Source organism: Camelus bactrianus, chromosome 20 (genome assembly GCF_048773025.1).
Source record: "Camelus bactrianus isolate YW-2024 breed Bactrian camel chromosome 20, ASM4877302v1, whole genome shotgun sequence".
In the NCBI taxonomy this organism is placed as follows: domain Eukaryota; kingdom Metazoa; phylum Chordata; class Mammalia; order Artiodactyla; family Camelidae; genus Camelus; species Camelus bactrianus.
This window is the reverse complement of record NC_133558.1, coordinates 25326062-25340599: the sequence shown is the minus strand read 5'-3', so window position 1 is coordinate 25340599 and position 14538 is coordinate 25326062. Positions and strand designations below refer to the sequence as shown.

The following is a 14538-nucleotide window of genomic DNA, read 5'->3' as shown; positions in this document are numbered from 1 at the left end:
AATGTGTAGGGGACATAAGACAGATGTATAAAGCAAGAAATGTCATGGTAAGTATGTGGAGGACTCTGGAGGAGGAAGACATTATTATCTGCCCAGAAGAATAAGGAAGGGCTTTATGGATCAGGTGACTGTTGAACCTGCTATGGAACATGTGCAGATAAGAGGAAAAACCAACAGGACAGAAAAAAAAAAAACCCAGAAAATTGCACAGTATTATAGAAGCAAAACAGTACATGCTTCATATTTCAGTGCTATAATTCTCTTTGCTTTTTTTCATAATGTCAATTTTAACCTTTTCTTGATGCTTTTTTGAGTGTTGCTCAGTTAGCAGGCTTTCATTAGGATCCACAGGATCTTACCGTGCACATTAACCGGAAACAGTTGGCCTGATAGAAATGTCGTATTAAAGGCTTAACTAAGTTGTCAGTTGGGAAGACATCTTGCAGGGTTGGAGCCCTGCCCTCCAGGATGCAGTCAAGCAGTGAATCAATGACCTGTATACAGTACTGTCCCCAACAGCTAAAATATATGAGTCTGGAACCAAGAGGCAGAACTTGGAGTGGCCCCTCTCACCATCACTCCCAGTGACCCAACCTCCAAATTTGTGCTTCCTATGTCTGCAATTCTGTGCTCTGTTGACGTGGAAATTCTGGTGTGGGAGGGAGAAATGTTTCTACCAGGGACACAGTGAGGGTTCCAGCAAGGTTATGGATAAGAGATTCAGGTTAATATGGGACAAACCAGGAACCTGAACTGACCAACAATTCAGCCCACACAATAACAACACCCCAGATGATGCCAGCAAGGATGGGTGATGGCTTAAAATCATCCATCCCCTGCCTCACACTTAACTCTGCCCAACACCTCTGCACCCCTCAGAGGTACTCAGACACAGCCCCAGTACTCTTAATTTACTGGAGCTCAAAATTGAAATCAAATTTGGTTATAGGAAAAGAAAGGGGAGGAGCGGAGGAAGAGAAGAGGGAAAAAAGGACGGACAAGAAGAAGGGAGGAAGGAAGGAAGAAGGGAGCGAGAAGAAGGAAGAAAAAGAAGCACGCTGCAGTTCTTTTTCCCCTGACTGGGACTGAGATTTGAATCTATAACATGATAAAAACTGAACATAAAAACCTTCCCAAATCTATGGAGAAATATCAGTAAAGAGTCTTGATATTTACTTTTAAATACTGTTTTTCAGGGGAAAGTCATAATCTTAGCATATCAATTTTAAGGTCATGACAATTCCTGCTTATAAAATCAGAATATTATTAATTGTAAAGACACAACTGTATCACCCCCAAATCTAAATTTCACCATCATTAAAGTCATATAAGAAAGATGTAAAAACGCTCCAGAACCAGGAACTCATTCAGAAGCACCTAACACCCCATCTGTAGCACCACCACGTAGTCCTGCACACACCGTACTGCAACTGCGAGATCTCTCTGACCCAGGCTGTGTGATAGACAACCTCGAATTCCACCAGGACGTAGGAAATTTTATTATACTGACGAATGACAGCTTTGCCTTCTGCACTTGACAAAATTTCCGAGTTTTTCTGTATTTTTAAAGGAAAAAGAAAGATTTATTTTTAAAAGTCTGCTGATTGTTTTCATATGCAAATCAAGAGCTGTTTACATTTTAAATGACATCAAATAATGATGCTAACCATCTAGATTTTGCCTCAGAGTAAATCAGGGGTGAGGAAGGCCAGACAAGCTAGAGAAGGAAGTAGGGAAACATTACCAGTAGTAAGGGGAAACTGGGGAAGGAAATAAAGGATTTAAAAAGAGCAGTCTCCATGCCTATAGCTGGCTCCAGGCACTGAGAGTCTCCACTTCCAATTTTATGTCCCCTTCCCACTTTTTTGGGCAAGATACAATGGACTAATATTCCTTGAACTATATGAATATTAGGGAAAATTCCTAAATTCCAGCACCAAAAAAATAAAGAAATGTATATCCAAAAAAATCCAAATTTCTTTACATAAAAATGGAAAGTTTTATGTTTTGACTTACATATATCAAAAATTGGGCAATCTCTTCTCTGTCACTAAAAAGTCAGTAAACAACTGAGTCCCCATCCTGGCCTCTTGCCTAAGGCCAGCGTTTTAAATTTTTTTTTTAATACTGAGAATGGTAAAATAAATGATAGCAGTGAAACAGAGACAACAAACACTTAATATTTAATGATGCTTTAATAATAAAATTACTTGCAAGACTATTATTTTGTAGTTATTTTATTCTATATTTAGACATAAGACACAACAGTAAGCAAACCAATCCTGCTTTGCTATTCTGTCTCTATAAGACATAAAGCACAGAAAGCAAAACAAAACAAAAACAAAAAGAAGACAAACTGGCAGTTTCAGAATGCCAGCAAGGCCTAAGACTATCATCCTGGTGTTTTTCAGAAATCTAATAATCCTCAGGACACAGAGGATGAATGTGCTGTTACACTGTGCTTGTGGTCCCAGCCCTTCACAGGAATGTACTCTGAGTGCATCTTCACCCTCACTAATATATATCAGTGACCTATCTGTCCACACATGGAAGTAAGTTTCAGCACTAGGTCTGTCCTCTATTGTTTCCAAAATAATTATTTTTCAAAAGCCTTTATAAAATGTCTTGTATTACTTAAAGTCATAAAGTCCTAAGATTCACCCCCTTAGAGACTAGCTTTAATTAAACAGGCTTATCTAACAAACATGAAAGAATTGGTTTAGTCTCCCTCAAGCATATTTGTAAACAATATTTTCTTTGCCCAGTAAAAGAATTAGCTCTCGCTACTCTATTGGACACAAATGTTGTAGGATAAAATATATTTCTTGTGTTAAAACCCACCACAATCCACATAATGTAAATTTAACCATTGGCTTACAAAGAAATAGTTGATGGGCTCACTTATCCGGCGATACAGCTGCCTCACCCAAAGGATTTTTCCTGCTACAGGGGGCATGTTGCGAGCAAGAGGGGGGTCATCTTTCTGAGAATGATAAAGCTGTAATTAAAGGTCTGGCATTAATGTCTGAAATTCAATACAGTGGAAAAAGCCAAAAAAAATAGTTATATTTGTATTGATGTTTTACCATTATTCACATGTTTTATACACAAGAGGTAGCAATAAAGATGTAAATGCATTCCAGAGATATCAACCTGAGGCTGAAAACTGTGATGTTTATGATGTATGACCCTTAATTCTCTCTTAACCCTTACTTCTAATTACGTGTATTTTTTTTCTGCCTTTTATCACCAATTTTAAGCATTTATTCAAAAGCGATTCAAAAGCGGGAGCACAGAGCTACATTCTATCTGTCATAATATTCTCTCCAGAGCCCATATTTTGACACACAAAAATATGAACTTAAACAGTCTTTCCCATAAACACATGAATGCTGTCTTTAAAAAAAAGACAGTTCTTAAGAGCAAAAGGGTGTAAATCTGGCTGTTCAGGGACACAGACTGTCAGCACCTTCCCCAACAGTGAGAGAAGCATCAAAGATACTTAGCAGTGGAAGGATGGGTCTGGAAAGCCTGGCCCAAGATAATGATGGCAAATGCTGTCAGAATATTTTCTTTTTGTACTGAAGTACCATTCTGGTTATAACCATGATACCTGCCTTCTTAGTAGCTTCAAGTTCGGCCACATAATACTGAAGAATACGCTCAACTGTGTGGTTTATTTCTAACTGAAGACAGGGAATGTTCAGTTTCTGGAATCTAAAAGCAATTGAGGGTGAATAATTAAAAAAATAAATGAGAAACATATTTAAGAATTGCTGCAGTCCTAAAAATCCATTCACTTATTTGACAAATATTCACACCAGGCCTCATGCATTGCGCTAGGACACAGTGATGAACAAGACAGATGTGGTTCCAGCCCTCTTGGAGCCAACAATTATCTTATGGAAAAGGGAGAGATGGGTGGAGAGTGACATAAATAATTATTTAAATTAAAATGGCGCCAGAGCTCACACAGGAACCTCTCGTCTGTGTGGCCTGCTGTTGTCTATGGCAGCGTAACTTAATAAACTCTCTATTCTCAAAAAATAAAAAAAGGTGTCAGAAATGTATGCAACTGGGGAACCCAGCCAAGTTTGAGGAGTCAAGAAAGAATTCCCTGAGAAAGCGATTTCCAAACTGAGCTTAAAAAGATGAGTGGGGAGTTGGCTTAGCAAAGATGGAGGGGAGCACCCTGACTGCCCCTCTGCCAATATTAATGCTCATATCACTCCAAATAGCCATAATGATAGTAATAATTTTGTCAGACAAATACCACTTCCACTGAGAGACTAAGTGAAACACAGGAAGTACTAGAACCCTTAAGGTTCTGATTATAAAATGAGTTGACACCAGCATCCTACAGGTAAAACAAGACAGAGATAGAGAAATTGCCAAGAAAATGATATGATATTCATTTCAGTCTGTACAGTACTGTCACTCATCAAAATCATTTTATGTCTGTTTTGACTCTTACGGTGGTCTCATGAGGTGAGGTTTCACAGTGTATGATCCATCGTTAGAGAGATGTGGAACTATGGCAAAGTCAGACCCAAATGCAGATCCCCTGGCTCTCAGGGGAGAGTTCCAAAAGTGTCCCTGACTGGGTGTGAGCCCTCCCTGAGCCAGAAAAAAAAAGGCCTCTAGTCCAGCCCGTCCCTCTGAGCCAGGCTTTCCTGTCCTTTAGGGGAGCTCTGCTGTCAAGAGTGGCGGGAAAGGCAGCTGCAGGAGGACTCAGGAGGGAAAACAGAAAGTCTGGGAACCTACAACTCTTAGATAATTTCACTTTTTGAAATCTTTTCCAGGATGTAGAATTAAACATTATTTGTTCTTTTTCCAATAATACTTATGAAATTAGCTTTAACATATGGTATTGCTGGGGGGAAAATGTGAAATCGTTTCATTTTTTTACTGACTTTCTACTACAAAAAAATGCAATGAAAAATGTCATACCATTTTCAAACTTTCACCAGTCTATTTAATGGTAATTGAAAGATGAATGTTTATAAGTTTTAATGTTTAGATAGGAGAGATCTGCAAAATGTTTTGAAATTATTATTTTCAGATATAAAGTTATCCCACCTAGAACGTGTACTACTTAATGCATTATAAATACCTTTGAAGCAGCTGAAGAGCCTGCTGAGAAGATAAGATTTTTCCAAAAGTACTGTTCATAAATGCCTGTATTTGTACCTAAAATACAATATTAATATTTAAGTAATTTTTTGAATGATTAGTTTTGCTTAACAACAATTAATGATTCTCCTACAATCAAACAGAATCAAAATAGCCTTAAACACATCTACCACTTAAGCATCTAGAACTGCACTGTCCAGTACAGTTGCCACTGGCCACACATTGCTACTGAGCACTTGAAATGTCACTACTTGGAAGTGAGATGTGCTGTAAATACAAAACACACACTAGATTTCAAAGACTTAGTACAAAAAAAAAGAATATAAAATATCTCATGATGTTTATATGAATGACATGTAAAAATGATAATATTTTGAATACTGTTGGGTTGAATAAAGTATTTTATTAAAATTAATTTCACCAGCTTCTATTTACTATTAAAAAAATTAAAATCACATAAATGGTTTGCATTTGCCATTCATTATTTATTGGATATTGACCTAGAGAATTTATGAAAGAAGTGAATGGCCCTTACTGAGCATATTTCTTTGGGAGATTTAGAATTTCTAAAGCATGTTGGTAGAGCAATGTAATGACACTATAGACACTCAGGGTCAACAGGTGTCATTTTCCATCACTGCTGCTCTCAGAAATCTCTTTGTCATGCTAAGGAGAAGTAAGAAGAGGAAATATTCTTCCAAGACTCCCATCATCCAAACTCCTGGTGCCCAACTGATAGAACTGAAGCTCTATGCAAATTACTTTCACTTATAGATTATATTGGTACTGTCTACAGATATATACCACATCCACTAATCAAACATTGGAAAAGGAAGGAAAGTGAAAATACAGACACCACTTTTTAAATACTAAATAGTTAATATGGCCTCTAAATTTACTGACAGCTAAACTTGTATTTAAGACTACAGTAAAGGCTTTACAACATGTAATCTTCATTAAGAAATCATAAAAATATTTCAAGCAATAAGTTTTTTTAAAAAACACAAATTCTCATTGCTGTAAAGACAAAGATACAACTCACAAAGCCAAGCACTAAAAATAATAACTAACATATACCTTAATATCAAAGTGCCTAACTTCGAAAAACTGAAAGGAAATCTGGACCAAAAAAAAAAAGTGTTACAGTTAGAACTTTAGGATCTTTTTCATTACTATTGCCCAGATTACATGTAACGTAGTTTTTAAAGAGTCTTTTAAAAATAAACAAGGAAAATAATATATGGTTTTCCTCACCTTCTTGGCAAAGAATTTAAGACTAAGGAAGTGGACAGAGTACATTCCTGCCCCTGTCTGTGTCTCCAGGACATTTTGCAGCAAAGAGAAGACCACTCCCCAGGGCTAAATCTGGGTTTACAGTGGTTTTCAGTAAGAGAGTAACTGAGGTCATATAAGCCCAAAAGATGAGAGAGAAATGTATCATAGTCTCATCCCTCCAGAGTCCCTTCAGCTGGAAAAGTGACATCTGCTCCACGGCACAACAAAAAACGAATACAATTTTTCATGTAAATTAAAAATAAACTCTAAAAATAAGCCCTTTGAGCTTCTGGTTAGTCACTGATATCTTTTATTGAATATGCTCATTTTTCATTTAAAAAAAAGAAAGTATTTTGCGGATGAGTTAGAAAATTATTCACACTGGCAAATAGTTCTGATTAATTTGCAAGAGTAATGTATAATAAATGGTAAATATGTGAATTTCAGTATTATTGATTATATTTTAGCTTTAATAAAGTGAAATTACATATAATTACATACCTCTAAACCATTTATTTTTGCCACGAAATCTAAGAAATCTGTGTCAAATTCTGTCCTTCTTGGATCCAGAATGTCATATTGCTTTTTCTTAACCCCTTGATATATATTTTTAAATTTTATTGCCATAATGTCTATCCCCTCTACGGTAGAATTGCTCAAGGCTGAATATGTTTGCACAACAGTTATCATTTCTGTAATCTTAAAAAGAACAGTGTTATTTTACTTTAAAAATTAGAAATTAACACCCTTACCTAGAATAAGCTCTTAATGAATCATTGATTTTTTTTTAAATCAATAAACAGGCCCTGGAATCATTTAGCTAAAACCAACCAGAGGAGATAAAATAGAAGATAAATCTCTGTTCCAGTTATTACTACTCTTAAGACTATTTAAGACAGACAGGTTCTGTCATAAGCAGAGAGAATTTACAATCTTTCTCAGAATTTGATCACTTTGTCTTTCAGGAGGTGGGGGTGAGTAAAAGCCCTTGCAGATGTCTAAACAGATTGACTCTTTTGTTCTTGAAAATTTTCTGAAAATCATTTCATTGGATCACTGGTTTCAAAGCCCTACCATTCTTCTTGGCCCTTGCTGTAGTTCTGATATGTTACACTAGCATAAATTCACATCTGTTCTCTCTTTGCACCCGCATTCAGGTAAAGGAAAGGCCCCACAATCCTGAAGGATGACTGCAGTCACTTCTAACCCCTAAAGGACCCTGGGAAATCCTCATAGGGAACTTTATTTCAGAAACGGCTGGCTCCATCGCTCAATGTACCAAAACCACTTACCTCACCAGAAAAATCTTTCATGTCCACAGGCTAATCAGTTCCTTAATCTTCAGCACCCACTTCCCATTTTGATCCCTGATCTGGAGAACAATGCTCAAAGCTCTCCAGGGCTGGTACATTCATCCAATGGTCAAACAGAATAAACCTGTTTTCATGGAAGTCCTCCAAATCCCACACACCATGAAAACAACACTACGGGTCCCCCTAACACAGCCTGCAGAATCCACGTAAGTTCCTACACATGTCAACCAGAATGACTACTTTCAGAGTAACTGTCACTCTCATTCCTCTATTTCCGTACACTTCCCCAAACCACTGTCATCCTAGAAGCCAACCCAAACCTGGAGGAAATAAGAACACCTGGAATTGACAGCAAGCTATATATGCTCCATATAAACACGAGAATATCTGGGTCTCCTAACACTCCACTCACTCTAGAAACAAAAACAAACGAACAAAACCAAGAACAAACTTTAAAAAACAAAAACAATTATTCTAACCTGCTAAGACTCTGTCTTTACCCCTTACATTAACACCTGGCTCCCAAAGGGATGAAATTGGGATGAAATTCCTGTCACTAACATGCCCTCTATTTTGTCCATGGGTGAATGAGGAGAGAGACATCAAGAGGCAGAGACACCAGTTAAGCCCATGCTTGGCCCTTCAGACTTAGCCGGAACATCCTCCACCACCCGCCACAGAGCAGTAATATCAAAGCCAGTCATGGTCATCAATCATGACCATGCTCTTCTTGCTTGTTTGTCCTGACCGTGGCTTTTTCACAAGCTCTTTATCAACTTTTGACCCCCTCAGTATTGACAGCCAAGTTACAGTCATTTCTTTGTGCACCAACCATGGCATCCTTTGCAGTTTTCAACTTCCTATCTCCGTGTTACTGTGAATAAAGACCCTATACCACTCACCAGATGCAATTCCTTCAACCTCCTCCCAGAAATACCAGTTTTCCACCTCACTTCTTCTCTCCCACAAATGTGCAGAGTGAGAAGAAAATAAAACTAAAGACAGAGCTCTGGGAAATACCAATATCCACCAAAATTTACACGGCGGGAAAAGAAGAAACAAAGTATACTGTACACAAAATTCTAGGTCTTTAGGACAGAGTAACACTCAAGGCACCATCAAGTCTCCACCTACCAAAGAAAGGTGCATTTCAGGCACCCTAACCGGCACACTGGAATCTTTGTCTCTTGTTCCTTAAAGATCCTCAACATCTCTGTCTAATTCTGAGGTCTTGGCTCTCCAACCACAAGCTCTGTTGAAGAGGGGTGGTCCAACAGCGGTCCCTGCTGTGCCCCACTCATCAGGGGAAGCCCACCAAGGCAGCTCAGTAACCACCTCTAGAGGATTATAAAGAAATTCAGGCCCCCTTTCAGGGTAACTTTCATGCCCCATCTTTGAGAATCTGGATATCCACTAATTACACCTGGGAGAGATGCCAGTCAGTCAAAAGATTCTTAGCACAGAGGAGTTGGGATAACTTGGTAACCAGAATGCACTTCAAGTAACGCCTCTAGGGGGCACTGCATTAGCTCTGCTTGCTGAGCTTTGGTAGCATGAAGTTGTACCCTTAAGATGACAGGCAGCACTTCTTCAGTGGTAGGGCAGGGGGAGTAGCTAATGCAGCTGGCCATTACCACTCACTTCATCTAGCATCAGGAATGCCTGGGCTGCTCATTATGTCCAGCATTAGACTTGCCACCAAAGATCTTTACAGCAAATGGGCTAACCATGAAGGTCCAGACTTGAAACTCTACCAAGCGTAAAATTGCACCCAAGATGGCGAGGGTCCTGGTTCCTGGAAAAATTAAAGGTAACCAGGACTCACCTCCAGGTTTACATCCTAGTGGTTTGAGAACTGTTAAACATCTCTGTGGAACAGGCCTTGACCAATGGGTCTTACTTATTATTTTAACCCATGCCAGTATCATTCTAATTGGACATTTCCCCCAAGAAATCCCTACTGTTCACAAAGCAGCCTCATACAACATCTTCCTACATGCAGCACCAAAAGCACAAGCAACAAAGGAAAAACTTGATAAACTGGACTTTACCAAAATTAAAAAACTATCGTGCTTCAAAGAACACAATCAAGAAAGTGAAAAGAAAACCCACAGAAAGAGAGAAAATATTTGCAAATCACATCTGATAAGAAACTTATACCCAGAATATATAAAGAACTCTTATAACTCAACAAAAAGTACAAGTAATTAAATTTAAAATGTGAAAAGAATTTGATTTCTCCAAAGAAGAAATACAAATGGACAATAAGTACTTGAAAAGATGCTCAGTACCATCAGTCATCAGGGAAGCGCAAATCAAAACCACAATGAGATACCATTTCACACCCACTAGGCTGGCTGAATTCAAAAAGACAGATAATAACAAGTGTTGATAAGGATGTAGAGACATTGGAACCCTCATACAGAGCTTATGAGAATGTAAAATGATGCAACTACTTTGAAAAGTAGTTTAGCACTTTCTCAAAAAAGGTAAACAAGGAGTTATTACAAGACCCAGCAATTCTACTCCTATGCATATATTCAAGAGAAATGACAACATATGTCCATACAAAAACACATACACAAGTGTTCATAGCAGCATTATTCATAATAGCCAAAAAGTAGAAAAACTCAAACGTCTATCAACTAATCAATGCATAATAAATATGGTACATCCACACAATGGCATATTTTTCAGCAATACAAAGGAATGCTACCTGACAGATGAACCTTGAAAACATTATGCTAAGTGAAAGAAGCCAGTCACGAAAGACCATATATTATATGAATCTGCTTATGTGAAATGTCCAGAATAGGCAAGTTTATAGAAACAGAACATAGATTAACAGTTGCTTAGGGCTGGGTAGAGGGGAGAATGCAGTATCACTGCTAATGGACACAGGGTTTCTTTTAGTGGGAATGAAAATGTTCTAAAATTAGATAGTAGTAATGGTTGCACAATCCTTTGAATATATTAGAAAATACTGACTTGTACACTGTAAGTGAATAAATTATATGGTATGTGAATTATAGCTCAGTAAAGCTGCTAAAGAAATAAACAGAAAAACAGCCCCAAAGAAGTAAGTATGAAGGACCACCCCATACACACACACTCAGGGATTTGGTCTCTTCATCACTCATACTTTCCTACCCTGACATGTCTAGGAAATGCCCTTCAACTTGTGTAATCCCCCCACCAATTTCCAACAAATAATGAGCAGGCTCCTAACTACTACCAGGACCTAGGGAGTTAACAGAACGGTGGGGCTGTGGGAACTGTCGCACCTAGATGATATCTTTACAGGCTTTCCAAAGGTTGGCTCCAAGAAGCCTCTGGTATAAGTGCCCTATTCCTCCTGAAAAAGCATCACTCCTCTCCAGTCACTCCTAATTGATGAATGAATCAAAGGTGCAGAAGTTTCTAACCTACGTCCACCCAACAGAAACATCACCTTTACAATGTCTACGTATAGACCACATCAGCTAGCCAGGAAAGACAAGGTGCCCACATGTCCAGATAGGACACAACTACCAGGTTCTGCCAGGAATCACAGATACGTCAGCACACACCTTTTCTCAGCCTGATACAATGGTTAAGAGCAGAGTCTTTAAGTTCAAGCTCCAAGGTGGAAGTAGAATTGAGGTCTCAGGAGAAGTGAAAGTGTGCAAGAGCTTTTGTGAGACTGGCAGAAGACAGTAATCAGAAATGAAAAAAGTTACAATAAAATGCAGTGATCTGTGAGCAATATTGGATGAGATGAATAAATGGTGACACAAGAGATTTGACATAGTAATTCTCAATGGCACTACATAAAGCATGAAATAACTGGAAAGGTGTGGTTGGTGGCAGGAACTGTGGCTGCACAATGCCTACCTTCTCCAGTCTTTTGCAGAAAGCCTCAAATTTTCCAAATATATACATTTCTGAAACCTCAAAGGATTTCTCCCCCGAGGATTCTAAAATCTGTTTCCTTGTTTTGTGAAAAGATGTCTGGTATTCCTTGAATAGAAAAATGCAGTCCTATGAGAGAATTAAAAGGGGGATAATATGTAGTGAGACATTTGTTCAGAAGTGAAAAATTCAAAGATTCTATTCTCACGCAGAACTGATCACATCAGCCCCTCAACAGGGGCTGCTGCTATTAACATTAAAAATGCAAGGTCTCTGCCTACATAAAGGCCTGTGAAAATCGATAGAGTTTTTAAAATTTTTACAACGTGCTTTCATCTTCTTCTTTCCCATTATTTCCTCTTAACTCTTATCCTTATCAAAGTATGACATACACTATTTGTTGTCACATTTTCATGGCTAATTAGAGCTCCCAAGAGACCAAACATTATCTACCGATTCTGTCCTCTATTATCAATTATCTATCTACTCGGTTGGCATCTTTTAATCATCATTATTTACATACAGGTATAAAAAGCATTAAGTCTCCATAATACTAATTTATCATCCAACTGTCATTTTTCTACAAGGAAATCATAAAGTCTTTGATGAGCACATTGATGAAATTCTCATATTTGACTACAGCTATACCATTGGCTAGTGAACCTATAAGAGTTTAAAAAAAAAAAAAGGACATTGTCACTAGGCCCCAGTAGGAATTCACTGTCATGTCAGGCTAACCAAACCATCAAAAAAAAATGTTAAACTTTTTCAAAGCCACCAATGGTCAGTCAAATTTTAACATAATGCCAGCTCCCTGTTTCTGATTCTTTATCTCCCTTTTCACTATGTAAGGATCTTTGTGATTACAATGGGCCCAGTTGGATAATTCAGGATAATCTCTCCAACCCAAGGTCAGTTAATTAGCAACCTTCATTCCCCCTGACATTTAATAGAACATATTCATAAGTTGCAGGATTGGGATGTGGATATTTTTACTCTTCCTACCTAAGCCACTAAATCAGAATTTCTATGGGTGAGTTTCAGGAATCCATGTTTTTAACATGTTCCCCAGATGATTCCTATAAACATTCAAGTTTATATAACTAGTCTTATTCCTACTTCTAACTATGACCCATCTTCCCTTCTCTATCTCAGTCTCCAAAACAACATCATCACTCTCTTTGAGGTCGCTGATCGTTTTTCACTTATTCAACAAAAGTTTATCAGTGCCTAGAATGTGTTAGGAACTCGTTGAGATGCTAGGAATACAAATAAGATCCCTGCCCTCATGGAATGTGCCATCTAATAGGAATTCATATTACTTCCTCTTTGCCAACCAATTCTTCATATTAGACAGATAAGGCCCTGAATAACAATTCTTCTCATTGCTTTCTCCAGCTCATCTGAAAATTACTCCTAAAAATTATACAACAAAAGTTTCCTTAAAAATATTCAGATGTAATAGAAATTGGGTTAAACTAGAACACAGAAAACCAAGCTTCCACTTCTAACTCAGTAAGTAAATGGCTAGTGACTTGAAGGATATTAAAAGAACCATGAGAATAAATTGTTCAGTTCTATATAAAGAGTTCTGGTTCTTGCCAACTAGTGAATTTTGGGGGAATGATTTCTGACTCCCACTCCCAAAATTAACCCGGGAGAAACAAGAGAGGGAAAAATGGAATCCAGCAAATAACAATAACAACAACAACAGAAGTGATAAACTCCTGGGAGGATGGTGGGTTGTTTTGAATCTGAGGATGAAGTGAGCAAGAATTATTAAGGAAACAGAGAGAAAAGATAAGTATTAGTAACAAATAAGGGGATATATTACATAATAAGGCAAAGATTAGTAAGAGAATATTATCAACATTATGCCAATAAATTACAAATTTTAGACAAATTGAAGAAACCCCTCAAAAATAAAAATTTATCAAAACTGACTCAAGATGAAATAGAAAGAATAGACAAATAACTAGTTTTTTTTTAATGAAGCAATAATACATATTTCTGAAACATATGTATAAGGGATTAATATCTAGAATATATGAAGAACTCCAACAACTCAACAAAAGTAAAACAAACAACCCAGCTCAAAAATGAGTGCAGGATTTGAATAGACATTTCTCCGGAGAAGATATATAAATAGCCAATAAGCACATGAAAAAGATGCTCAACCATCAATAGCCATCAGGGAAATGCAAATCAAAACACAATGAGATATCACATCACATGCACTAGGATAGCTATTATCTAAAAAAAGAGAGGGAGAGAGAGAGAAAATAAAAAGCATTAGTGCGGATGTAGAGAAACTGGATTTCTCGGGCATTGCTGGTAAAAATGTGGAATAGAACAGCCGCTATGGAAGAGCTTGGCAGTTCCTCAAAAAGTTAAGCGCAGAATTAACATATGATTCCACTTCTACATATACACCCAAACTAATTGAAAGCATAGACTCAAAGAGATCATTGCACAGCTATGTTCATGGCAGCATTATTCACGATAGTCAAAAGGTGGTCACAAGGAGAAAGGTCCCCCTTCAAAAACTCCTAAAGGAAATTGTAGCAAAGTGAATTTATGAATTTTTTAAAAAAGCTAATTACACTATGACTAAGTTGAGTTTATCCTAGGGATATCAGAATAGTTTCATTTTAGAAAACCTAAAAATGTCATCTATTACAGTAGCAGATTGAGGAGGAAAATCTTATAAGCTCTTCAATAAATACGTGCAGAAAAAAATTTTTTCAAAACCCGTTCATAACTTTTAATAGTATCTTCTAGTACTAAAACTAGGAATAAAACTTCCTTAAATCTAATCAATGATGTATTAAAGCATCAAACTAAATGGGGAAATATTAGAAGCATTTTCTTCCCAAAGAAGATCAGAATCTGATGCCAACTATCACCAAGTCTATTTAAGGATGTA

The 14538-nt window shown here is 37.4% G+C and overlaps 1 protein-coding gene across 16 annotated transcripts in view; it reads right to left on the bottom strand.

The window, feature by feature from the left end:
* Positions 1-14538, bottom strand: part of DNAH8 (dynein axonemal heavy chain 8) — a 219464-nt gene that overhangs the window by 172002 nt on the left and 32924 nt on the right. For 14 of the 16 annotated variants that reach the window (XR_012501126.1, XM_074348630.1, XM_074348634.1 and 11 more), the window contains 6 exons: positions 11595-11741; positions 6910-7107; positions 5114-5190; positions 3618-3717; positions 2879-2998; positions 1421-1556 (listed from right to left, as the gene is read on the bottom strand). Coding sequence is in view for 15 of the 16 variants with exons in the window: in XM_074348630.1 (XP_074204731.1) it covers positions 1421-1556; positions 2879-2998; positions 3618-3717; positions 5114-5190; positions 6910-7107; positions 11595-11741 (778 nt within the window). In the remaining variant the exon portion in view is untranslated. Of the gene's footprint in view, positions 1-1420; positions 1557-2878; positions 2999-3613; positions 3718-5113; positions 5191-6909; positions 7108-11594; positions 11742-14538 lie in introns of all 16 variants that reach the window. The other 2 variants (XM_074348632.1, XM_074348637.1) reach the window with 2 other exon arrangements.